The 24,604-nt window shown below is 45.0% G+C and overlaps 1 protein-coding gene across 2 annotated transcripts in view; it reads left to right on the forward strand.

Moving 5' to 3' along the window:
- AOPEP (aminopeptidase O (putative)) overlaps nucleotides 1–24,604 on the forward strand; it is a 368,252-nt gene that overhangs the window by 339,415 nt on the left and 4,233 nt on the right. Inside the window, exons 15-16 of one of the 2 annotated variants that reach the window (XM_068551997.1) lie at nucleotides 22,338–22,424; nucleotides 24,293–24,437. In XM_068551997.1, the coding sequence (XP_068408098.1) occupies nucleotides 22,338–22,424; nucleotides 24,293–24,433 (228 nt within the window). In that variant the 3' untranslated portion in view covers nucleotides 24,434–24,437. Of the gene's footprint in view, nucleotides 1–22,337; nucleotides 22,425–24,173; nucleotides 24,438–24,604 lie in introns of those variants that run through there. The other variant, XM_068551998.1, reaches the window with a different exon arrangement.

A 24,604-nucleotide genomic window follows, 5' to 3' on the forward strand; every position in this document is an offset into this window, starting at 1 on the left:
TTGGTCAGGATTTCCGAGCATGGCGACCAGGCGGGTGATGTTCTTTGCCAGCTGTTTGCGTGTCAGGGGAACGCTGTTCCATGTTACGCGCCCCTTGTCCTCCGTGTGCCTGCATCACATGTGGTGTGAATGCACAAGTCTGCCCTGCAGGGAGGGACACCTTGTGTTCAGAATCTTAAAGGAAAAGTGCATGAGGACAGATGTAATAAGCTGGGTACAGTAATGCATGTCATGTTAGGCCATTTTGTGCCTTGCCTGGCCACTCTTGTTGCCACCATGTGAAAAGTGGGGCTTTGGAGGAGGAACGTTTGTATTCCTTAGCCTGGAAAGTAACACCGACTACAGGAGTAGTTACCGTCTTTTACCTCCTGAATCAAAGAAGCCTCTAGCCATATTGCTGGGCTGCTTTAACCAGGTCAGAAAATGAACTGAAAGGGAAACTTAGTTCATAGGAATACATTGTCTACAGTTTCCGAGCATGTTGGTTCCAATAAAGACCCAAAAGGTTTTAAAACATGTTAAACAACTGATTCTTCAAACAAAAGGTATTTTCTGAGATCCTTTTTTTAAAGTAATGAATTTCCAGCCCGCTTTACCAGGTGTCCTAAGCCTCAAAAATAGCTTTCCTATGTTAATGAAGAGAGGCTCCACTCAACTTGGCTCTGTGACCTTTTTCCCCAAGAGCCCCGCGACTGACCTTGAAGCAACTATTTCTACAGACTACAGTTGAACACTTCAAAGCTGGGGCACCCCTCAGGTGAAATTTCAGAAAATTTGGAAGCAGCCACTCCCTGTCTCATCTGGCTCAGATGGGAGTGGTGGATGTTAGTCAAAATGGTCCCCACGGTACCGTGCTCTGCTCTGATGTTTCAGGTGGTAGGTTGAGCCAGAAATTCAGTTTTCTGGGAGAGGCCACTACCAGCACCAGGTCTCCCCCTCACTGTATTTGGGAAAGTACTCTTGGTTGAAAGGAAGAGGCCTCCTGGGTTAGGTTGGGGTGGGAAGGGGTGGGCACAGCGTCTCCATCTTGCCCTGGCTCCACGCCCCAGTCTTTGCTCAGGGGTACTGCCCTTCCAGGTCTCCATCCTCTCTAGACACCCAGGCCGTGCACCTGGTACTGGCAGAGGCATCAGCTTAGCAAAAAGCTGGACTTGGTCCCAGGTCCCCAAATGGCTGGTGGCCACTTACAAGTTGCCCACCCTCCTGGGCCCCTTCCTCCTCGTCTGCACAGCAGTACCGGGACTAGACTGCTGGCTATCAGCCTTTTTGACCACAGCCAACTGGCAAAAACGGCTTTACGAAACTGTTTTTACTCTTATATTTGCTATTATTTCCTATTTTATTTTCTTTAAAAATGTGCATTGTGATGCAGCAGATTGATTTTGTGACCTACTAACGAGTCGCAGCCCACAGTTTGGAAAATGTGGAACAGGACGATCTCACAGTCCTCACCAGCTTCCTGCCTTCAGGCTTGTGGCCAACGTCCCTGAGCCTCTGTCTCCTCAGGATTAAAATGGAGCCATAAACCCCCTCTTCGTGGGATTAACACCATGAGGAGAAGTTTTAGCATAATTTCTTGTCATATAAGATTCACAGTCTCTCGTTTGGTGTGAAATGGTCAAATTTTATTTAGCTCAAACAACCTTTGTATTGTCTCTTTAATCTGTCAGGACTGGCAGTGAGAAAGAGAGACAAGAAGTACAAGCTACCAACTGTTAGAAGCCCCTGAGCATCTGGTCACAGAGTTCTTAATCTGGGGTCTTGGCGGCTTTTTCGGTGGGTTGGGGTATAGGGTGGTTTGCCCTAAACCAAGGTTTCTCTACCTCAGCATTACAGATATTTTGGAGTGGATAATTCTCTGCTGTGGGGTGTCCTGTGCATTGGATGATGTATCACACCCCCCGTTTTTTTCCCTGCGATGCCAATAGCAGTTCTCTCCCTTCCCCACCCCACCCCACCCCTGTTTGGGCAATCAGAAGTGTCTCCAGACATTGCCAAATATCTTCTGGGGGATAAAGTCATCTTGGTTAAGAACCACTGCTCTAACGCAGCAACCAACCACAAAAGGCAATTTTTTCATCTCATCTAATGAAGTGCCTGGTGGTTACAATACGGAGTGGAATAGCTAGAACGTGGTTAACTACATTTGGGGGCCACCCTGAGCCGGCTGTATTCTCTCAGGGCTCCAAAGAATGTAACCCTGGGGGAGGTGAAAACAAAATGTTTCACATGGAAGAAAAAGAAGGAATTGCAAAATAAAGTAGTAGTAGCAAGTAAATCTAAGGAAACAGGTGAGTGAGTGAGGACAAATCTGTTTTACCACTAGTACCCAGAGAAAGCCATGCCAGCATCTGTCTGCATTCTGCTCTGAAAAGGACACTTTCAAGGTTGATTGCAAATGGAAGAACATCCAACCTTGCAGGCCTTTCCCTCACCACTGCCTTTCCTCTGGTGCGGGTGGAAGAGCCCTTGAAAACCATGTAAACTGGCCACCTCCCTTGGTGGGTTTTACATATGCAAGGAGGGGGGGTGGATTTTAATACTTGTCAGTAAGAGAACTCATTGTTTATTTGAAAAGAAAATACCACAGCATTTATTTGAAGTCCACAAGTGGAAGGCATGATTGCAGGCCCACAAAAGTCTGACAGCTCCGATGCTCATTTCTGAATTTCATTTGGGCCAAAAGCATAGTTTCTGTGAACTGAGAAGATTCCGTTATCAACCGACCTCTGGAGAGGCATACTGGAAGGGCAGAGAATAAAGGTTTAGTCAAGTTATCATATGTTTAAAATCTAAGACTGACCTGTAGCTGTGATTCTGCCCATTCCCTTTATGCTAGAACTCCTTCTGGTCATGATGCCCGTCGTCTTCTGCACAGTGTTCAGGGTCCGTTCCCTGCCGTCCGTTCAGGGGCTCAGCACTCTCCTTTTCTCCCCTGGCTGCTTTTCTGTAGTATTCTGGCTACAAAATAAAGAAAACATTTCTATTTTGTGCTCCTCACAGGAAGAGTTTAGAGGAGAGGTTAGATGTAATCTCAGTGGGCTCTGTTGCCACTTCAGGGTGCTCAACAGTTTATATTTAGTAAAGCGCAGTGTGCTGAACTTGGTGCCTCCTTCCCCTTTGGTACATCTCGATGCAGAATCTAAGTAGCACAAAGGCAGAAACCAGCCTTGCTGACATCAGGTCCTGTCATCACGGCGGTGTGTGAGGGCAGCCTGCTGGGCTGGCGCCACGGCCCCTGCAGGACTGCAGGGCTGTGCAGGGTCACCAGGGCCCAAGCATAGGAGCAGTGCCAGAGCGCTGGCCCCAGCCCCCTTGGTGGGCGCCTCTTCCTCCCCTCCTTCCCTTTTGGAGTCTGTCTTGGGGTCATGCATATCCCCAGGCTTCCCCAGGTCACTGCCCAGCAGTGTCAGGAGGCACCATTGTGGAACAGTGCGCCAGGAGGCAGGTTTTCAGATTGAACATAAAAAGGAGACTGTTGGGGCTTCCCTGGTGGCGCAGTGGTTAAGAATCCACCTGCTGGTGCAGGGGACACAGGTTCGAGCCCTGGTCCTGGAAGATCCCACATGCCGTGGAGCAGCTAAGCCCGTGTGCCACAACTACTGAGCCTGCGCTCTAGAGCCCGTGAGCCACAACTACTGAAGCCCGCTTGCCACAACTACTGAAGCCTGCACGCCTAGAGCCCGTGCTCCGCAACAAGAGAAGTCACCGCAATGAGAAGCCCGTGCACCGCAACAAAGAGTAACCCCCACTCGCCTCAACTAGAGAAAGCCCTCGTGCAGCAACAAAGACCCAACGCAGACAAAAAAAAAAAAAAAGGAGACCGTTGTGGAGGGTTGGAACGGTGTGGTGCAATTAGCAAAGTGGTTTTCCAGGGTAAAATACAAGGAGCCAGGTGGAATGAGAGCTTTCAGAAAGGCAGGTTGACGCCTGCCATATCCAACATTGGGCCGTTTTGTCACAGTTTCTTCCCAGGGACAAGGGGTCTGGCTTCTTGGCTCCTTGACATGGTCAAGCTCAGGTTGCAAATCAGAGGGTCAAACATTGATGGATCTGAACTTTAGGATGTGACCTATAAGTAGTGTGACTTAATATCCATTTTTTAAAAAGCTAAAGCAGTGCTGTTGAGGGGCGCAGCTGTCATTTTGACACAGCATTGTAATTTGTAGAGTTTGGAAAGCTGGGCAGGGTATGGACTGATAAAAGGGATTGGGGTGATTTTCTTTGGTTGCTTAGACATATTGGGATTTTTAAAACATGTGCCTTTTATTAATGTGGGATAAAAAGCTCTTATATAATTCTTTAGTTATACTTGTGTATTTTTTTCTTTGTTGTATTTGGTTTATGAAACATTCACTGCTTTAGAACATTTCTTCAAAGTCAGGAAGATATCTCTAGATGTTTCTTCCTTGGAGTTTTCTTTCTTTGTTATTCAGTTCAGTGCCCCTAGAATTTTTCTGTGGAAACCTTGTAACAAAAAAGTCTCCATTGCTTTATACAGTGATACAAGGAGTTTTGAAAACTGATCTAAAATGACAAAGGACTTTGTTTTTTCCTTTGTTTTTTTTGTTTGTTTGTTTTTAGATGAGTATTCCTCTCTTGTTCCTGAGGCCAGGGCCTGCGCGCGTTTTATTTACCTTGAATTGTTACAGGACATTGTGGCTGATCAGATGTTTGTTTAAAGAAAAATGAGCCACTCGTGGCATAATCTGCCTAATTTTTCTAAAAAGACCCTTTAAAAAAGTAAACAATTATAATCAGTCACAACATTTAGAATGTATCTGTTAAATAAAAGAGGAAAAGAGCATTTAATGGCGGGCTTTTAGCTACAGGTTCAGCCAGACTTTATTAGAAAAGTCCCTGGTTGCTTATTCTTTGCCATTCTTTCTTCCACTGTACTTAGCAGCACGTCCTACTGTATAGATATTTGGAGATTTAAGGGGCATTATCACCTCTTGCCATCTGTGTATGTCCCCCCCCCCCCCCCCGCAAGTCTGTACAGATTTTCTCAGACAGATGTGGAGATGTACACGTTTTCTGGGTTATAAATAACATTGCCCTGACACGCTTCTTTTGATAGTGCCCCAGACCCATCTACATCTCCTATTCCTTTTGTCTTTAATGTTGTTGTGCGTAAAATCAACATGTGGGGTTTTATTGGTGTTTCTGGGTCCTTTGTACCTCCAGCAATAGTTTATATATTTTTGTAGTAGAGCTCTGTACTGAAATCCACACCCCAAAAAAGCACACAGTTGTCTGTGAGCCAGTGCCATTTTCTTTCACAATTATAGAGTCATATTCCCATGTAAAGTTTGCCTTCAGTGCCCTAAAATAGAGGGCTCACTTTTGCCAAACTGTCTTTCCAGGTTGCTCTTCTTCCCTCTGGTGCCTTTCCGGTGCACCCTCCTGTGCTCTCTAGTTCCATGGTACACCAGGGTTTGAGAGTTCGCTCTCTCTGGCCTTCAAGCTGTGGAACCTTCAGGCTGTAGATAAAATGAGCGATTCCTGTAGTCTGTGGGGGCCTCCCACAGCGTCAGCGGCCTAAGTATGGTCCCTGAACCTGCCCTTTAGGGAGGAGGTGGTGCTCCATAGATCCCACAGGATTCCCGGCAGCTTTTGCCTCTTACGGGCGAATGTTTGTGCCGGTACCTGATAGCCAAGGGAAAACAATGGTACTGAATTCAAATTGTTTTAAAAAATGAAAGGACCCCCGTTTATGTGCAAATGATGGTATTTTGTATGTTTGTCAGGGTGTGACATTGAAAGATCAGCAGACTTTATGGGGTGGCCCTAAAAATGATTTTCAAAGCTACTGGGTCTACACGTTGCTTTGCTGCAGCTTTCAACCACATGGAATTGTGTTCCACAGACCAAGTGATCGAGCCCCTCTGTGGGTAGGAGCAGATGACCACGCTGAGCGTGGAGATCTGCAGGCACTGGGGAGAGCAGCCAGCCAGCAGCAGCAGCCCAGAGCAGGCTTGTCCCCCTGGCTCCACCGTCAGGACAGCAGGCAGTCTCCTCAGGAACTGACTGCGTACAGTAGTACCATTTCCTGAACTCGCCTCCCCCAGCTTGACTCTAGGGTTGTTTTTAATGGCAAGGTTTTTTGAGAAATAATTCATATACCGTACAATTCACCCATTTCGAAGTGCACAACAGTAGTTTTTAGTATGTATTCACAGAGCTGTGTAACCGTCACCACAGTCAATTGTAGAATGTGTTCATCATCCGATCCCAAAGAAACCCTGTACCATTTAGTTGTCATTCCCATCTCCCCCCGCACTCCAGTCCTTGGCAACCAGACGAATCTTTCTGTGTCTACAGATTTGCTTACTCTGGACTTTCATGTAAATGGGATCACATACCTTTTGTGAATGGCTTCTTTTCACTTAGCATACTGTCTTCAGGAATCATCCATGTTTTGCACGTATCAATACTTCTTTGCTTTTTATTCCAAATACTTTTGATGGTATAGGTAAACCCCTTTTGTTTAACTGTTCATCAGTTGATAGACATTTGGATTTTGTGGCTGTTACGCGTAATGCTGCTGTGAACATTTGGCTGCAGTGTTTTGTGTGGACGTAAATTTTCACTTCTTTTGGGACTTAACCTAAGGAGTAGAATCGGCTGGCTTATACGGTTAGTTTGTTTAACTTTAGAAGGAACTGCCAGACTGTTTTCCAGAGCACCATTCTACATCTTTACCAGCAGTGTATGGGGTTCCAGTGTTTCTTCATCCTTGTCATTACTTGTTATTGTCTGTCTTTCATTTTAGCCATCCTACTGGGTGTGAAGACCTATCTCATTGTGGGTTTTTTTGTTTTTTGTTTTTAAACATCCTTATTGGAGTATAATTGCTTTACAATGTTGTGTTAGTTTCTGCTGTATAAGACAGTGAATCAGCTATATGTATACACGTATCCCCATATCCCCTCCCTTTTGCGTCCCCCTCCCACCTTCCCTATCCCACCGCCCTAGGTGGTCACAAAGCACCGAGCTGATCTCCCTGTGCTATGCAGCTGCTTCCCACTAGCTATCTGTTTTACATTTGGTAGTGTATATATGTCCATGCCACTCTCTCACTTTGTCCCAGCTTACCCTTCCCCCTCCCCATGTCCTCAAGTCCATTCTCTACGTCTGTGTCTTTATTCCTGTCCTGCCCCGAGGTTCATCAGAACGTTTTTTTTTTTTTTTTTTTTTTTTTTTTTTTTTAGATTCCATATATATGTATTAGCATATGGTATTTGTTTTCTTCTTTCTAACTGACTTCACTGTGTATAACAGACTTTATCTAGGTCCATCCACCTCACTACAAATAACTCAATTTCGTTTCTTTTTATGGCTGAGAAATATTCCATTGTATATATGTGCCACATTCATCTGTCGATGGACACTTAGGTTGCTTCCATGTCCTGGCTATTGCAAATAGTGCTGCAGTGAACACTGTGGTACATGTCTCTTTGAATTATGGTGTTCTCTGGGTATATGCCCAGTAGTGGGATTGCTGGGTCATATGGTAGTTCTATTTTTAGTTTTTTTAAGGAACCTCCATACTGTTCTCCATAGTGGCTGTATCAATTTACATTCCCACCAACAGTGCAGGAGGGTTCCCTTTTCTCCACACCCTCTCCAGCATTTGTTGTTTGTAGAGTTTTTGATGATGGCCACTCTCACCGGTGTGAGGTGGTTACCTCATTGTAGTTTTGATTTTCATTTCTCTAATGATTAGTGATGTTGAGCATCCTTTCATGTGTTTGTTGGTACTCTGTATATCTTCTTGGGATAAATGTCTGTTTAGGTCTTCTGCCCATTTTTGGATTGGGTTGTTTGTTTTTTTGATATTGAGCTGTGTGAGCTGCTTGTATATTTTGGAGATTAATCCTTTGTCAGTTGCTTCATTTGCAGATATTTTCTCCCATTCTGAGGGTTGTCTTTTCATCTTGCTTATGGTTTCCTTTGCTGTGCAAAAGCTTTTAAGTTTCATTAGGTCCCATTTGTTTATTTTTGTTTTTATTTCCATTTCTCTAGGAGGTGGGTCAAAAAGGATCTTGCTGTGATTTGTGTCATAGAGTGTTCTGCCTATGTTTTCCTCTAAGAGTTTTAGAGTGTCTGGCCTTACATTTAGGTCTTTAATCCATTTTGAGTTGATTTTTGTGTATGGTGTTAGGGAGTGTTCTAATTTCATTCTTTTACATGTAGCTGTCCAGTTTTCCCAGCACCACTTATTGAAGAGGCTGTCTTTTCTCCATTGTATATTCTTGCCTCATTTATCAAAGACAAGGTGACCATATGTGCATGGGTTTATCTCTGGGCTTTCTATCCTGTTCCATTGATCTATATTTCTTGTTTCTGTGACTGTACCATACTGTCTTGATTACTGTAGCTTTGCAGTATAGTCTGAAGTCAGGGAGCCTGATTCCTCCAGCTCTGTTTTTCTTTTTTCAGAATTGCTTTGGCTATTCGGGGTCTTTTGTGTTTCCATACAAATTGTGAAATTTTTTGTTCTAGTTGTGTGAAAAATAACCATGGGTAGTTTCATAGGGATTGCATTGAATCCATAGATTGGGTAGTAGAGTCATTTTCACAGTGTTGATTCTTCCAGTCTAAGAACGTGGTATATCTCCCCATCTGTTTGTATCATCGTTAATTTCTTTCATCAGTGTTTTATAGTTTTCTTTATACAGATCTTTTGTCTCCTTAGGTAGGTTTATTTCAAGGTATTTTATTCTTTGTATTGCAGTGGTAAATGGGAGTGTTTCCTTAATTTCTGTTTCAGATTTTTCTTCATTAGTGTATAGGAATACCAGAGATTTCCGTGCATTAATTTTGTATCCTGCTACTTCACCAAATTAATTGATTAGCTCTACTAGTTTTCTGGTAGCATCTTTAGGATTCTCTATGTATAGTATCATGTCATCTGCAAACAGTGACAGTTTTACTTCTTCTTTTCTGATTTGGATTCCTTTTATTTCTTTTTCTTCTCTGATTTCTGTGGCTAGAACTTCCAAAACTATGTTGAATAATAGTGGTGAGAGTGGGCACCCTTGTCTTGTTCCTGATCTTAGAGGAAATGGTTTCAGTTTTTCACCATTGAGGATGATGTGGGCTGTGGGTTTGTCACATATGGCCTTTATTATGTTGAGGTAGCTTCCCTCTCTGCCTACCTTCTGGAGGGTTTTTATCATAAATGGGTGTTGATATTTGTCAGAAACTTTTTCTGCATCTGTTGAGATGATCATATGGTTTTTTTTCCTTCAATCTGTTAATATCGTTTATCACATTGATTGATTTGCATATATTGAAGAATCCTAGCATTCCTGGGATAAACCACACTTGATCATAGTGTATGAGCCTTTTAATGTGCTGTTGGATTCTGTTGGCTAGTATTTGTTGAGGATTTTTGCATCTATGTTCTTCAGTGATACTGGCCTATAGCTTACTTTTTTTTGTGACATCTTCGTCTGGTTCTGGTATCAGGTTGATGGTGGCCTCGTAGAATGAGTTTGGGAGTGTTCCTCACTCTGCTATATTTTGGAAGAGTTTGAGAAGGATAGGTGTTAGCTCTTCTCTAAATGTTTGATAGAATTTGCCTGTGAAGCCATCTGGTCCTGGGCTTTTGTTTGTTGGAAGATTTTTAATCACAGTTTCCATTTCAGTGCTTGTGATTGGTCTGTTCATATTTTCTGTTTCTTCCTGGTTCAGTCTCGGAAGGTTGTGGTTTTCTAAGAATGTGTCCATTCCTTCCAGGTTGTGCATTTTATTGGCGTAGAGTTGCTTGCAGTAATCTCTCGTGATCCTTTGTATTTCTGCAGTGTCAGTTGCTACTTCTCCTTTTTCATTTCTAATTCTGTTGATTTGAGTCTTCTCCCTTTTTTCCTTGGATGAGTCTGGCTAATGGTTTATCAATTTTGTTTATCTTCTCAAAGAAGCAGCTTTTAGTTTTATTGATCTTTGCTATCGTTTCCTTCATTTCTTTTTCATTTATTTCTGATCTGATCTCTACGATTTCTTTCCTTCTGCTAACTTTGGGGGGTTATTTTGTTCTTCTTTCTCTAACTGCTTTAGGTGTAAGGTTAGGTTGTCTACTTGAGATTTTTCTTGTTTCTTGAGGTAGGATTGTATTGCTATAAACTTCCCTCTTAGAACTGCTTTTGCTGCATCCCATAGGTTTTGGGTCATCGTGTTTTCATTGTCATTTGTTCCTAGGTATTTTTTCATTTCCTCTTTGATTTCTTCAGTGATCTCTTGGTTATTTAGTAGCGTATTGTTTAGCCTCCATGCGTTTGTATTTTTTACAGTATTTTTCCTGTAATTGATACCTAGTGTCATAGCGTTGTGGTCAGAAAAGATACTTGGTACGATTTCAGTTTTCTTAAATTTACCAAGGCTTGATTTGTGACCCAAGATATGATCTGTCCTGGAGAATAGGGATAGATCTATCCTGGAGAATCCTCATGAGCACTTGAGAAGAAAGTGTATTCTGTTGTTTTTGGATGGAATGTCCTATAAATACCAATTAAGTCCATCTTGTCTAATGTATCATTTAAAGCTTGTGTTTCCTTATTTATTTTCATTTTGGATGATCTGTCCTTTGGTGAAAGTGGGGTGTTAAAGTCCCCTACTATGATTGTGTTACTGTCAATTTCCTCTTTTATGGCTGTTATCGTTTGCCTTATGTATTGTGATGCTTGTTTGTTGGGTGCATAAATATTTACAAGTGTTATGTCCTCTTCTTGGTTTGATCCTTTGATCGTTATGTTGTGTCCTTCTTTGTCTCTTGTAATAGTCTTTAAAGTCGATTTTGTCTGATATGAGAATTGCTACTCCAGCTTTCTTTTGATTTCCATTTGCATGGGATATCTTTTTCCATCCCCTCACTTTCAGTCTGTGTGTGTCCCTAGGTCTGAAGTGGGTCTCTTGGAGACAGCATATATATGGGTCTTGTTTTTGTATCCATTCAGCCAGTCTGTCTTTTGGTTGGACACAAGACCAAATGGTAATCCATTTACATTTAAGGTAATTATTGATATGTATGTTCCTATTACCATTTTCTTAATTGTTTTGGGTTTGTTTTTGCAGGTCTTTTCCTTCTCTTGTGTTTCCTGCCTAGAGAAGTTCCTTTAGCATTTGTTGTAAAGCTTGTTTGGTGGTGCTGAATTCTCTTAACTTTTGTTTTGTCTGTAAAGGTTTTAATTTCTCCATCGAATCTGAATCAGATCCTTGCTGGGTAGAGTAATCTTGGTTGTAGGTTTTTCCCTTCCATCACTTTAAATATGTCCTGCTGCTGCCTTCTGGCTTGCAGAGTTTCTGCTGAAAGATCAGCTGTTTAACCTTATGGGGATTCCTTCGTATGTTATTTGTTGCTTTTCCCTTGCCGGTTTTAATATCTTTCCTTTGTATTTAAGTTTTGATCGTTTCATTAATATGTGTCTTGGCGTGTTTCTCCTTGGATTTATCCTGCGTGGGACTCTCTGCACTTCCTGGACTTGATTGACTGTTTCCTTTCCCATGTTAGGGAAATTTTCAACTATAATCTCTTCAAGTATTTTCTCAGACTCTTTCTTTTTCTCTTCTTCTTCTGGGCCCCCTATAATTCAAAAGTTGGTGCGTTTAATGTTGTCCCAGAGGTCTCTGAGACTGTCCTCAATTCTTTTCATTGTTTTTTTTTTTTTATTCTGCTCTGCGGTAGTTATTTCCACTATTTTATCTTCCAGGTCACTTATCTGTTCTTCTGCCTCAGTTATTCTGCTACTGATTCCTTCTAGAGAGTTTTTAATTTCATTTATTGTATTGTTCATTATTGTTTGCTCTTTAGTTTTTCTAGGTCCTTGTTAAACGTTTCTTGTATTTTCTCCATTTCTACTTCCAAGGTTTCGGATATCTTTACTATTATTACTCTGAATTCTTTTTCAGGTAGACTGCCTATTTCCTCTTCATTTGTTTGGTCTGGTGGGTTTTTACCTTGCTCCTTCATCTGCTGCACATTTCTCTGTCTTCTCATTTTGCTTAACTTACTGTGCTTGGGGTCTCCTTTTCGCAGGCTGCAGGTTCGTAGTTCCCGTTGCTTTTGGTGTCTGCCCTCAGTGGTTAAGGTTGTTTCAGTGGCTTATGTAGGCTTCCTGGTTGAGGGGACTGGTGCCTGTGTTCTGGAGGGTGGGGCTGGATCTTGTCTTTCTGGTGGGCTGTTCTGCATCTGGTGGTGTGTTTTGGGGTGTCTGTGAACTTAGTATGATTTTGAGCAGCCTCTCTGCTAATGGAGGGGTTGTGTTGCTGTCTTGCTAGTTCTTTGACATGGGGCATCCAGCACTGGACCTTGCTGACCATTGGGTGGAGCTGGGTCTTAGCGTTGATCATAACTTCCCAACCTCCAGAATTTTTGTTCAGCCCGTTCATCCATGCGTTTACTTCTGTCGGCAGTACTGGAAATGCACAGGAATTACAAGAAAATCCGAATTGTTTTCTGGAAAACTGGAGGTAAGATGACTCGGGACTGACAAGACACAAAGTACAGTGGGTGGTGGTGAAAGAGAGCCAGGGTAGGAGGAGGTGGCTGAAGCGTGGAGCAGTGCCCTAGGGGAGTGGCAACTTCCTACAGGGACCCCTGCCTCTAGAGCATCCTCTCCCAGGCATCGATGCTGCACGGGGCCCCTCTCATTGTGGTTTTGATTTTCGTTTCCCTATTAACTAATTATGGTCAGCATCTTTTCATCTGTTTATTGGCCATTTATACATCTTTGGAAAGATTCCTAGTCAGATCTTTTGCTCATTTTTAAACAGGTTTTTCTTTTTATTATTGAATTATAATAGTTTTTTGTATATTTTAGATACAAGACCCTTATCAGGTATATGATTTGCAAAAATGTTCTCTCATTTTTTTAGGTTGCCTTTTCACATTCTTGAAAGTGTCCTTTGAAGCACAGAAGTTTTCATTTTGAAGCCATCCGATTCACCTGTATTTGCTTATGTTGCTTTGTGCTTTTGGTGTCAAATCTAGGAAACCAGTGCCTAATCCAATGTCTAGAAGATTTATGTCTGTGTCTTCTTCTAAGAGTTTTACAGTTTTAGCTCTTACATTTAAGTCTTCGGGTTTAATTTTTAAAGTCCATGTCTCTAGCTTCCGTAAGGAAGGTACTGGAAGAAATAGCCACTAAGAAGAAATGGGTAAGGGAGGGTTGAATTTTTTCATGGAACATGTGGTAAGGCTGGAAATCGACTGAGCTTAGGCTGCCCCGTTCAGCAGTTGGTGTCTTTTCTTCCTTTGTCTCTTAGTTTGAGTGGCGCTTTCTTAGGGAGTCTCCTGACGACATCCCTGGGTCACTCCCACTGCCCTCATTGCACCCTGTTATCTCCTGTCAGGGCGATTGTCACTAACGTGAGTCTGCTCCTGCCCATTTACTGGATTTTTCTTAGACTTTCTATTGAACTGTAAGCTCAAAGAGGGCAGGATCTTGTCTGTTTTATTCACCACTTCATCCTTAATACCCAGTACTTATTTTTTTGGAGAATGACATTTCCTGGATCTCCAGGTATTCTGGAATAGAGTGACTAGTATATGACAGGATAAGGTGATTGGATAACTAAAGCTGTAGGGAAACCCCTGCAGGAGGGAGCGAACCTTTTTGGCAGACTTGGTGAGGCCCTCCGGAGTCAGTCACATCCGCCCCTGAGGAAATGGAGAGAAAGCACGGGTGTCCTTTCAGAGTTTCTCAGAGGAAGTAACCCATGGTCAGTTTTCTGCCAACAGTAAAAGTCCTTTTTTCAGCAAAGGCCATGTGTCGTATGTTACTGAAATGAGGAAAGGAGGTGGAATTCCATATTGGAATGTTTTACCACTTAGTGTGCCGTTTTGATAGGGAGGGAAGGCTCACTGCGCTGTATTTCAGGGTGGACTCAACATGGGCTACTGAGTTCTACTTTTTGGAGCCAGCTGCCTTGAATAGCATTAATGTCATTAAATGAAGTAGTATATACATAGGAGAAGGAAGAAAGGTTGGAATTTGCCTGAGAGAACATACAACACTCGATGTTTGCCATCACCTTGGATCCTCACCGTCACTCTCCACGTGCACACTTGGTGTGATGATCCCGATAGCAGGTTTGGACGATCCCTGTTTTGCACGTTGCCACAGCTCTAGTTACAACTGGTAAAACCCGTTATTACCGGCTGTAACCAGTTAACATAGAGCAGAGCGCTTTAGGGTCTGACTCAAGCAAGGTTAGGAAGAGCCCTTGAAAAAGAGCTGAGAGCCTCCGCTGCCTCGTTTGTTGTCTTAACTTCAGGGCGAAGGGGGTTTACTAGCCTGGCTTTGTGGCAGTACACAGAGCAACTTTTCATTCCCTTTAGTTAAAACAGCGTTAAGATCTCAGCCCTTTGAGAGTAAGGAGCTGTAAGGTGAGAGAGAGAAGGAGAAGAGAAGTGTTGGAAATCTTTATGTGACAACTGTACACTCAACTGTGCCCTCATCTTTTCTCATGCGAATGAGCAGATGAGACATCCTGGACCGTTATAGATGCCCCTAAACGAAATACTTGCTGGAAAGGCTGTTCTGGAGCTGCTCTAGGAAGGCCTCCCCACGCCCAGGCTGCCAGACAGGCTTCCCTCACCAGCAGTAAACCCACTTTAAAGCAACGTTAAATCTAATTTAAGGACACAAATTGAAAAAGTAGGTTTGTTTATTGCAGTGTTAGACTTATTAACTCACAAAAGCCATGAGCCTTGGTCTTTCTGTTTACAGATTATAAAATGGAACTCAAAATGAGGTTTAATGGGCTTCCCAGACCGTGTTCCCTGGACAGATTTTTTTTTTCCCTTCAACAGTAAGTAAATTCTGAAATCAAAAGGACTTAAAAAAGAGGAGTGCTTCCTGTCATAAATAGGATGGGTGGCATTCTTCAAAGCATTTTACAGCTTCCAACTGTGCATTATAATTTCAAAGTAGCTGAAAAGCATTCTGAGTCTTTTAAATGGTACGTTCATTCAGAAACATTTATTAAGCAGCTACTTATGTGCCAGGCATTGAGACAGGGCCTGGAGCTAGCCTGAAGGCTCCCAGGCCCATGCTCTCACTGAGCTTGCAGTTTATTGTTAGTAAAGACATAAACTACTGAATAAGGAGACAGCAGTTTCAAAGAACATTGGGCTGGAGAGGATGTAAGTACACAGCTCTGAGAGAGTGACCCATGGGGAAGCGGGTGGAGCTGAGGAATTCTGGGCCCAAGAGCTGAGTTACGGGATGTGGACATATCAATATCAGGTCATTCCACTAACCTAGGGTGTGCTGGATGAGGTGGGGCCACAGCAGTGCCATCTGGTGTCACAGCAGATGTCCTTGACCTCTGTTGACTTGACCCCTCATAGCCTTCTTGGTAAAAAGCTAAAGGCTGTTAACACATTTTGGGACTTTCTGGGACACAGTTGATTGAGATGGACTTTCTGGCATCGTCAGAGGATTGAAAGACTAATGGAACTGTAGTATATTAATAAGGGGATGCCCTGCAGTTGTTATTACTTTAAAGTATATGGGCCACACTAAGCTAGTAAATCCAACGGCAGCAAATTGGAGAATAAGGAAAAACACAAAATAATATATCCATGTTGTTTATATGTAAAGCTACCTGTTTATAATTTTTACTATTCAAAAATAAAGCAAGGGAAGCAGCTGTGTGCAGGAGCCACAGGTGCTTTTTCAAGCGTGGCAGCGAGTATGCACCAAAACAAACCCTGGCTCCAGGCTTGCGGTGACAGAAGCAACCCAGCTGATTTTCTGAGTCCGACCTTGACTGTGTAATGTGCTTTGTTGATGGCACAGTGGCTACCAGAGCCAGGTTTGGGGTGTTAGCCAAGTTGTTAACACTGAGCTGTTTTGTCTAACCCTGTAGCGCGTCTGCTCAGCCTCTGCGACTCCACTTAACTCTTCAGGCACAGTTAGGCTTCTGTAAGACCCTGGTTTGCAGACTCCACCTCAAAGGAACCCAGCCCCCCGCACCCCCCAGCCAAGGGGGTTTAGTGTTTAATTTAAGATATTTTCTACCGGACTGATTTAAACTGCTTGAATAACCCACTTATGTTTTTCTCCCTAATATGTCTTTATATGTACTGGAGTTACAGATTACATTTTTATTGAAAGAAGAATTATGTTTAAGGAAAGTCTGAAAACTCCTTTGGAAAATTAGTCCATAAGATAATAAGCAGATTGTGGGGGAGCATTCTCATGTAATAAGAATTATTTCTTTGTAGTAGCTTCATGGAGAACACACTAAAATTGAAGACAAAAAAAAAAAAAAAACAAACTTGAGATAAAAGGTATAAAAGAGCATTGAGAATTGTAAAGTGTTAATGAACACAGGGTCTGGGGGGTGTAGTGATTTGCAGAGGAAGCGTCTGGTCAGCGAGGGAGATTGGGAGTGACCTGGTTGAGGGGATTATTCTTCCTAAAGTTCGCATTTCCTCAGTGTTGGATCCCCTACCCACAAGTGGCGCCTTGCATTCATGCTGGGCTATAGGCCAAGAGGTGCTCTGTTTCCAAACGAATGCCACAGGTTTTTCGGTACAGAGGAGTGCAGTCCACAGAGGAAAGAAAAGTCCCCACATTCAAGAACACCCTAGATTTCCTGGCAGAATGGGCAGAAGCTGGCCGGAGCCAGCTCGTGAGAGCCTCCCAGCTCTGTGTTCTCTGGCGTCGTGCTGGTGGATTTAGGGGGTTAGCGCATCACTCGGGCAGCCTAAGGCGTGGGCTTCCTTTTCAGATCAGGGGTCAGCAAACTAGAGCTGGCTGGTCCAGCCCACTGCCCTTTTTTTTTTGTAAATAAGGTTTTATCTGAAGATAGCCCCGCCCACTCATTTACATACTGTCTAGGGCTGATCTTGTGATACAAGGGCAAATGGGGTGAGAAGCCATAAATGCTCACTGTGTATATAGCCCTTGACAGAAAAAATTGGCAACCCCTGTTCTAGAGTTTAATAGGAGTTGGTTCTGGATGCGTTACAATTCTCAGATTGAAGAGATTGGGGGGCTGGTGGGGGGGTTGTCTGTTAGCAGTTTTTCTTTCCTTTTCCAGGAGGGAACAGTTAAGTGAGAGGTACGTGTGGTTATATCACAGAGGTGCCCGTTGGATCGTGGGACTTGTCCCTGAATATGAGCTGTGGTTTGACCCTACAAGGCAGGTCCCGCTTTTCCGGCACTGCTGGAAATCAGAGGAGCCGGCCAGAAGTCGTTCAGTTCGCCTGGGCCTCTTGGGTAGTGATAACGTTCTTGAAATGGTAGCAATGCCATGTGCCTGGAGCTGATGCTGGGGCAAGGCTGTCTTTACAGACGGGTTTGGAAAATTCCCAGGCGCCTGGCCCCTGGGTGGGTATACTTCCCCAAGGGTGGATGAGAAGTACCAGCTCCCCCAGGCCTCAAGGAGGCCCCTCCCTGAAGGAGCCCCTGCTTTCTCTGCGGGCTCCCGCTGGCGCTGGTGTCTCAGAGTCCTGAGTCTAGGTGCAGGGCGGGCCGGCTCTTCTTCCTCGGCTGTGTCGTCCCATTCCTCTCCCTCCCGCTTCCCACTCCCTGCCAGTGCCTTACCTCCTCAACACCCACCTGACAGGCACCTTGCTCCTTCGGTTTTCACCAGTTAACAAACTTTTCCTTGGAGTTGATACTATCAAGTTTTTCTAAATTCAAGAAATAGAACTTTTGAAGTGGAAATGAAAGCCAGAAACATGCTACTCCTGCTAAGAAGACAAGCACTTACTGTGTGGGAGTCACAATCCTAACGCTTGCTGCAGCGACCTGGGGCAGTTCCCACAGCAGCCCAGGGGCAGAGGCTCTTCTAGCCCCCGCCCTGGGGAGACAGCTCTGGATCAGGACCCAGTGGGTCATGAAATCAGTTTAGTAGGTCGCCAGCCAGCATAAAGAAAGAAGAACGATAACTGTCAGCGGTTGCATATAGTGAGGGAAAGTATTAAAAAAGAAACTTTTGTTTCTCTGTGTGTGTGTGTGTGTGTGAGTGTGTGTGTGCATACACATGTATACATATCATGTGCAAAATATGTTTTGTATACCCAGGACACATGTCTGCTCAGGTCTCCCAGGTGGCTCGGGCCTGTTACCACCGATATACTCCATCCTCCCGGTGGAGTCCCTGCTGTGGGTCGGGGGTCCCCCATCCTGGAGCAGTTACAGTTACATGAATTATAGGAGGGTTTTAATGTCCTATCACCAAACGTGAGTCTGACATGAATGGGCTTCTGCAGGCTTACCCTTCCTTCTGCCTACCCCAAATTCTAAGACCCTCCCATGTGCCCCCAGCCCCAAAGAACCATTGCATTAGTGGGCACTCCTGGGAGAGCATTGATGTTTGTGCGCTCCTCGCCCTCTGTACCTGGAGGCTTTGGAAACCTGGAAACTTCTGGAATTCATTTCCAAAGGTGTAAATGAGCACTGCTAATTTAAAACCCACCCATGCACTGAGGCAACCACCCGTATCATTTTTCTGTTCAACGTCCCTTAAGCAGAACACTTTGAAAAGTGTTCTAATTAGTCCAGCTAATTTTTGTTGGGCCAAAGTATAATGGGTGCCACACCTGTGTGTGCACATCTTCATTGTTGCAAGAGTCAGGGACCCGCGTTCCCTTTCTTCATCATCATCCCCCCTCATTCGTGTGCCAGGGACTGCTAAATGCTTTGCTTGTGTTATGGAACCTTCAGCGTGGCGTGGGCGGTGGATGCACTCCTGTCCTGGCAGGAGGTGGGCCAGACCAGCTGCTGTCTACACTGAAGACTCAGTGAGGAAAAGACGGGCATGTGCTCCAGAGGCAAGGCTTCCAGTGCCCTGCGACACCGCACGCTCTGGGGCGGCTGGAACGAGGGTGCTGGTGCTCTAGGTCCTCCGACCCTGCTGCTCGCCACCACAGGCAACTCTGCCTCTTCCCACTCCTGAAACGTCCCTTTTCTGATTTTCTCGAGATTTCTTATTCTTTTTCTGCCCGCTCCGCCGTCCCTCACCCTTGCCCCTTACCCCTTACCTGTCTGTGGCCTGACCCCGTTGCTGGAATTCAGGGCTTAGGTGTTTGCTGGCTCGAGGCTTTCAGGTGATTCCTAGCATGAGTTTGGAATGACTTTATGAGTCTGAGTCACCGTTGAAAAAGTCATTAAATTTTTTTATCTCTCTTGAGACATTGCGGAATAATGTGAACATTGAAAGTGTAAGTATCGATAGGTTTTAGCATAATGTATACACCCATGAAACGCTGACGCTAAATGAACGGAGTCAAGAGGCCATAGACGCTGTGGAAGGCCTGCTGGGCCCGGGTGTTCCCACAGATGTACTTATGTGGTGGTGTTTACTTTTCACCTCACTGAGGAAGTTAAAAGACGAGGTGACCACTACCACCATTAACTAATTAACTAGTTAGAAAATAAAGAAGAGCGGATCTACGGAACAGACAGCTTTCTTCTTAGAGACCTGCCTCTGCTTCTGAATTCTCTGATGCTTCCCAGCACTGGGAACTTCACTTTCCTCCATTACCAACAGAGGAAGGAGCTAGATACAAGTGTGGTGACCTCTGTCAGGAATTTCTTTTTTAAGTTTCTCAGTGATCTGGAGAAAGGAGGTATTCCGTCAGTGCCCACCGTGGAAATATTGCTGGGAGAAATTGTGACAAATGTCACTTTGCTGCCAGCTTTTCAGGAAGACCCCCGTTCCAGGTGTGACAAGTGGCCTTGCGAATTGTGGGTCCTGGACAGTTTAGAGGATAAAAGATAAAAATTTTCTTTGTTTCTCAAAGAAATGCGAAGAGAAGTAGAAACCCTGGGCACAGGCAAGAGATAATCTGTTGGGCCCTCAGCCTCACACAGCATCTCTGTGATGTCTTTTAAACATCCTGTCATTGAAATTTTGAATTATGTTTAATTCTTTTGTAATGAAAAGGCTTGTTGTTTTTTCTGCTCTTTGTGGGGTGGAGAGAGGGGTTGGTCTGTATTTCCTGGACGCCATGTTAGCCTTCAGGGGTCAGAAGACTAGATCTCTTATTAATTGTGACAACTAACTATTTTTAACAGTAAGGGGAGTGGAAATGCTGACTTCATATTGGTTGTGAAAGAGCCTCTTTCAGTCATCCCAGCTCTTGGATCTTCTTCCAGTCGTTGTAGTGGGACTGGCCCTGCCTTTTGCCCCTCTGTGGACCTTATCCTACTAGGAAACAGACCCTAATTTATGCTTTGTTATTTCTGTATGTGTAAATAAGATGAAGGAGAGCACAGGGAGAAAAAAAAAATGGGAGGCCAATAATACCTCCATTCTCAAAATCAGATCTAAAAAAATATAGTGTCCCCAAGTTTTGGAGTGATAAACCGCTGTCCTTGTCAAAGGCTTGGTGTGATCAGGTTGCAAAATCCAAGTCGTTAGATCACTGTCAAGCTGACAAGAGTTCTCTTATGCTTGTCTCTCCTAAAAGCTGGTACAGCTGTCCCCCTGTGCAGTGGTGAGAAGTGAAAGCATGTGGCCCCATTCCCTGACTCTCATGCCGCATGGCGGACACCCCACCGGGCCACACTGACTTGCCGGGGCCTTCTCCTTTCACAGAGCTCACAAACAAAAAGACGCAACACATCCACTGGTGCGTGGATGGGACTGGTGGTTTCTGTGAGTTGGGACAGAAACGAGAAATGGAGGCATGCAAGGAGCCCATTTGGGTTCTGTCCAGTGCTCAGCCTTTGGTACTCAAACCAAAGCACGAGAGCAGGGATTTGGTTGTTCTGGTAGCTTCTTCTCTGGTTGGTGCAGTATCTGAGCTTTGTTCAGTTGTCCTTCTCCAGATATTTTAAGGGCTACCCTTTCCCTTTTATGGTGTTAATTTCTATTGGCTGTATAGGAAGGAGAACATTCTGTTGAAGGTAGAAAGGTTTCCAAGACCTGTCCAGCCCAACCTGCTTCCCTTTTGCTGTGATGATCCAAGGCTATTAGCTCATTTCCGTGTGCCTCTGAGATTCCTTCGTGAATATAAAAAGTTTGTTGGCATCCTTTTCTTAGAAGTTCAAAGGGCCTGACTGCCTGTAAGCAAAGGGCCCACCACCAGAGCCCCCTCGTGTCTCAGAGTGCACTGTAGCTTAGGGGAAGGATTCTTTCCAAAAGATGTTTCTTTATTTCATTCCTAATTGCTTGTGTGTAAATCTATTTATGGTGGATTAAAGAAGAGATCCGGCCATCAGTGGGTGATGATATAATTTACAGGGGCCCCAGCCAAAGTGTTGAAATTGCTTACATTTTACTATTGCCACAAATGGATTACTATGAAGGGTCTCCCTCTTTCAAAGGCAGTAAAAAACAAAGAGTGATGGAAGGAGGCTTTTTTATTTTTTAAATGCACATAATCACTTCCATGTATGGCTAGTGTTGAACCAATAATGGAGTATAAAATGGTGGACTGCTCACCGGATTTAATTGAGAGGGCTTTAATGCAGTAGAAGATGGCCCAGGACTGAATTCTTAAACCAAATGTAGGTAGACTCTCCACGTAAAGAATGTGTCTGAAGTGCCTAGAGATGGGGGGTGGTGCATCAGCAGAGGCAGCCAGTGCTGGGATCCAGCTCCCCTATTGTCTGTAGGGCTTGGGGGAGGGTTTCCTGGCAAATTCCTGCTTGCAAACCTTTTGTCACGTATCTTTACTAAAGGGCACCCACGCTTAGCTTGTGTGTTTTCAGTGGGTTGTGCAGACCGCACCCACGCTTAGCTTGTGTGTTTTCAGTGGGTTGTGCAGACCTGCAGCCCACACTCGTGGGCATGTGGCAGGATCTGCCTGCGTCAAGGTGGGCTGCTCCCCTTCCTTCCCCTCCGGCAGGCACCCTGAGCTCCTCAGAGGGTGTGCTTGGCCTCTTAGGAATGTGGAGAGCAGCGTCTTCCTCCTTTTACTGTGTTTATTGTTGCAGTCACCAGCGCTGAACCAAATCGGTTATTGCAGGAAATTAAGTAGTTGTGGTTTGTAAAGGAAACCTTCGTTGACAGCATCCTGCAGGGCAGAGCACCAGCCTGGCTGCCTAGGGATGTGTGTTTAATTTCCCAGTTACGTTTTGCATTTGTCTATTATCTTGCAAAATGGTCTTTAAAAACGCCAAAACCCCTAAGTGAAGCATGCACCTTCTTCCCCTAAAGTTGACTGGCAGCCCTCCTCATGAAGGAACCTCATGGTTCCTTCCTTTGTAAAAGAAATTAAATGAAAATGAAATTTAAAAGTGTCAACAACGTTAATATACTTCGGAGAGTAACTTTTTCTAACAGGAAAGGCTCTCCATCATTAAACTTGTTAGGCCAAGGAAACCTACCAGTTTTTTGCTTACTGGACTTTCTCCTTTCTTAAGGTTCGCCATCGATGGTGTGAACTTGTTGTTAAGCACAAATACACAAAAGCGTACAGAAGTGTGGAGAGGTTCCTTCAGGAGGATCAGGTAAGTTTCAATTTTCAGCAGATGGGGACTCTTCAAATGCTGTCCCCTGACTATGCAGTACACTTAACACAGGGACCCAAGTTGTCGACATCTCTATTTTAAAAACAAATATTTAAACATTTTTCAAGGATTTTAAAGAGTTGTTAGGTGCTTACCTACCAAACTTTTGAGCCGATTTTTTTCCTCTGTCTTTGTATCCCATTGAATCATGTCCCTTAGAAGCTCCCTTGGTTTGACGTAGCTGTGGCCCACTGCCGTTACCAGTGAAGCATGGGCAGACCTCATGAGCTGTCTGCATCTTTGAACCTCAGATTCATCAGGTCAGGGTTGTGGCTTAGTGGTGCCATGGTGTGTACCTGTGCCTTCAGTGGCCCTCACTTAAAGTATGTATGAAGATTAGACTGGGAGAGCCCCAGGCTGGCTGGGACAGTCTGGTCTGTATCTGCACCTGCCACACCAGGTGGAACCCTGTGCTGAGTTTCCTTCCCGTGAGAACGCTCCTCACTGTTCACCAGGGAGAGCGATCACCTTGCAAGGAGCCCACAGGAAGCACGTGCGTGCACGAACCCGTTGGAAGATGTTTTCCTTGCCGCCTCTGCTGGGCCGCAGCCTGTGGGGGTCAGCACCCCGCCACACCGCGCCCCCCAGCGTGGCTGTCCATGGTGGTGCGTGTGCCGTGGCTTCTGTCAGCTGCGGGGAGCTGGCTGCAGCTCGTTCCTGTTGGCGTGACCAGTGCATGCCTCTGAGTGAGCTTTCTGCCGGGCACTGTGGGCTGACAGAATGGAGCCATGTTTCGGTTCGGGTGGAGAGTTGTGGGTAGGGGCAACAAAGGGACTTTTGAGAGGGCCTGAGTACAGGGGGCAGCCAGCAAGTGAGGGCTCGTTATTCCCGCAAAGAAAAATACACGACTTTGTACCAGAAGAAATGTCACATTTGCACAGTGAAGCAAGAGGTGTTTTGGAAACACAGAGGGGAGTATAAGGACAAAATGTAAGCGCAACTTAAGGCCTGTTCTGAAAACCAAAATTAACTGCAGTATATTTGGAACCATGATCTCTGCCAAATAAGGATTACCGTAGCTTTTTCAGGAAAGAATTTTTGGACCCCTAACCACCAAGTTTTCATTTTTGCACTGTATTTGAGATCCTTCTTTTAACTTGCTCCAGGAGAACGTAATCTGTAGCATAACTAAGCTTAGAACAAGAGAGAAGGCGGAACCAAGTGGATCTTTTGGTTTTCCAGAACATAACTGGCTGTTTTTAAAACTGTAGGAAAAATGCAGATGTGAGTCATTGTTCTCGAAACAGAAGAGCCAGTGTTTGCCACGGTAGTGGGGCCCGTTGAAGGGAGCTGGCAGGCTGGGCTGGAGCAACAGGCATCTTCCAGGGCGGCCCAATGGCTCTCCCCACCCGTGGCGCCATGTGACGGGGTGGTCTTCATTCCCCAGCTGTGCTAGGCACACACGTTCCTGGGAAGATGGCCTGTGTCTGTGTGACATACCCACGGCGCCTCGGGTGCTTCTTTCAGCTGTGGGGGTTTCCACGGGGGTCAGTCACCATGGGAACCTCCCTGTCCTCGTCAGCTGTCACTAGAGAAATGCTCGCAGTGTCGTCAGTTCAACCACCAGGGTCTGTTGACGGAATTGGTAGCCAAGAATTCCTTGGGGGTTGCAGTGAGAACAAGAAAGAGAAGGGGATCGAAAGCTGCAGGTTCCTGAAGTACAGCTATTCGGCCGTCTATCTTTCCTAGGGTCTTTGTAACTTCCAGGCCAGCAAGTCCGTGTGGAACAAGCGCAGACTGTGCACTCGAGCGCGTGGGGGCACATGATTGCCTTTCCTTCAGCTCTCTGGCCTCTGTGCCTTCCACAGGCCATGGGCATCTACCTCTACGGGGAGCTGATGGTGAGTGAGGACGCCCGGCAGCAGCAGCTCGCCCGCAGGTGCTTCGAGCTGAGCAGGGAGCAGATGGACAGACCCTCAGCCGAGGTGGTGGCCGAGATGTTGTTTTAAAGAGGTGATTCTCTCTCTTTCCTTTCTCCGTTGTTCGGCTCTGAGATTCCTCTTAGGAGCTAAGTCAGTCAGTAAGCCAGATGGTGAGCCGAGGGCCCCAGCAGCTTCCCTTAGGGTGCGGGGGGCACCTCGTCCGGCCGAGCGGCCACTGGAAAGCCCGTGCCGCCCACC

The sequence above is a fragment of the Eschrichtius robustus genome, chromosome 10 (genome assembly GCF_028021215.1).
Source record: "Eschrichtius robustus isolate mEscRob2 chromosome 10, mEscRob2.pri, whole genome shotgun sequence".
In the NCBI taxonomy this organism is placed as follows: Eukaryota; Metazoa; Chordata; class Mammalia; order Artiodactyla; family Eschrichtiidae; genus Eschrichtius; species Eschrichtius robustus.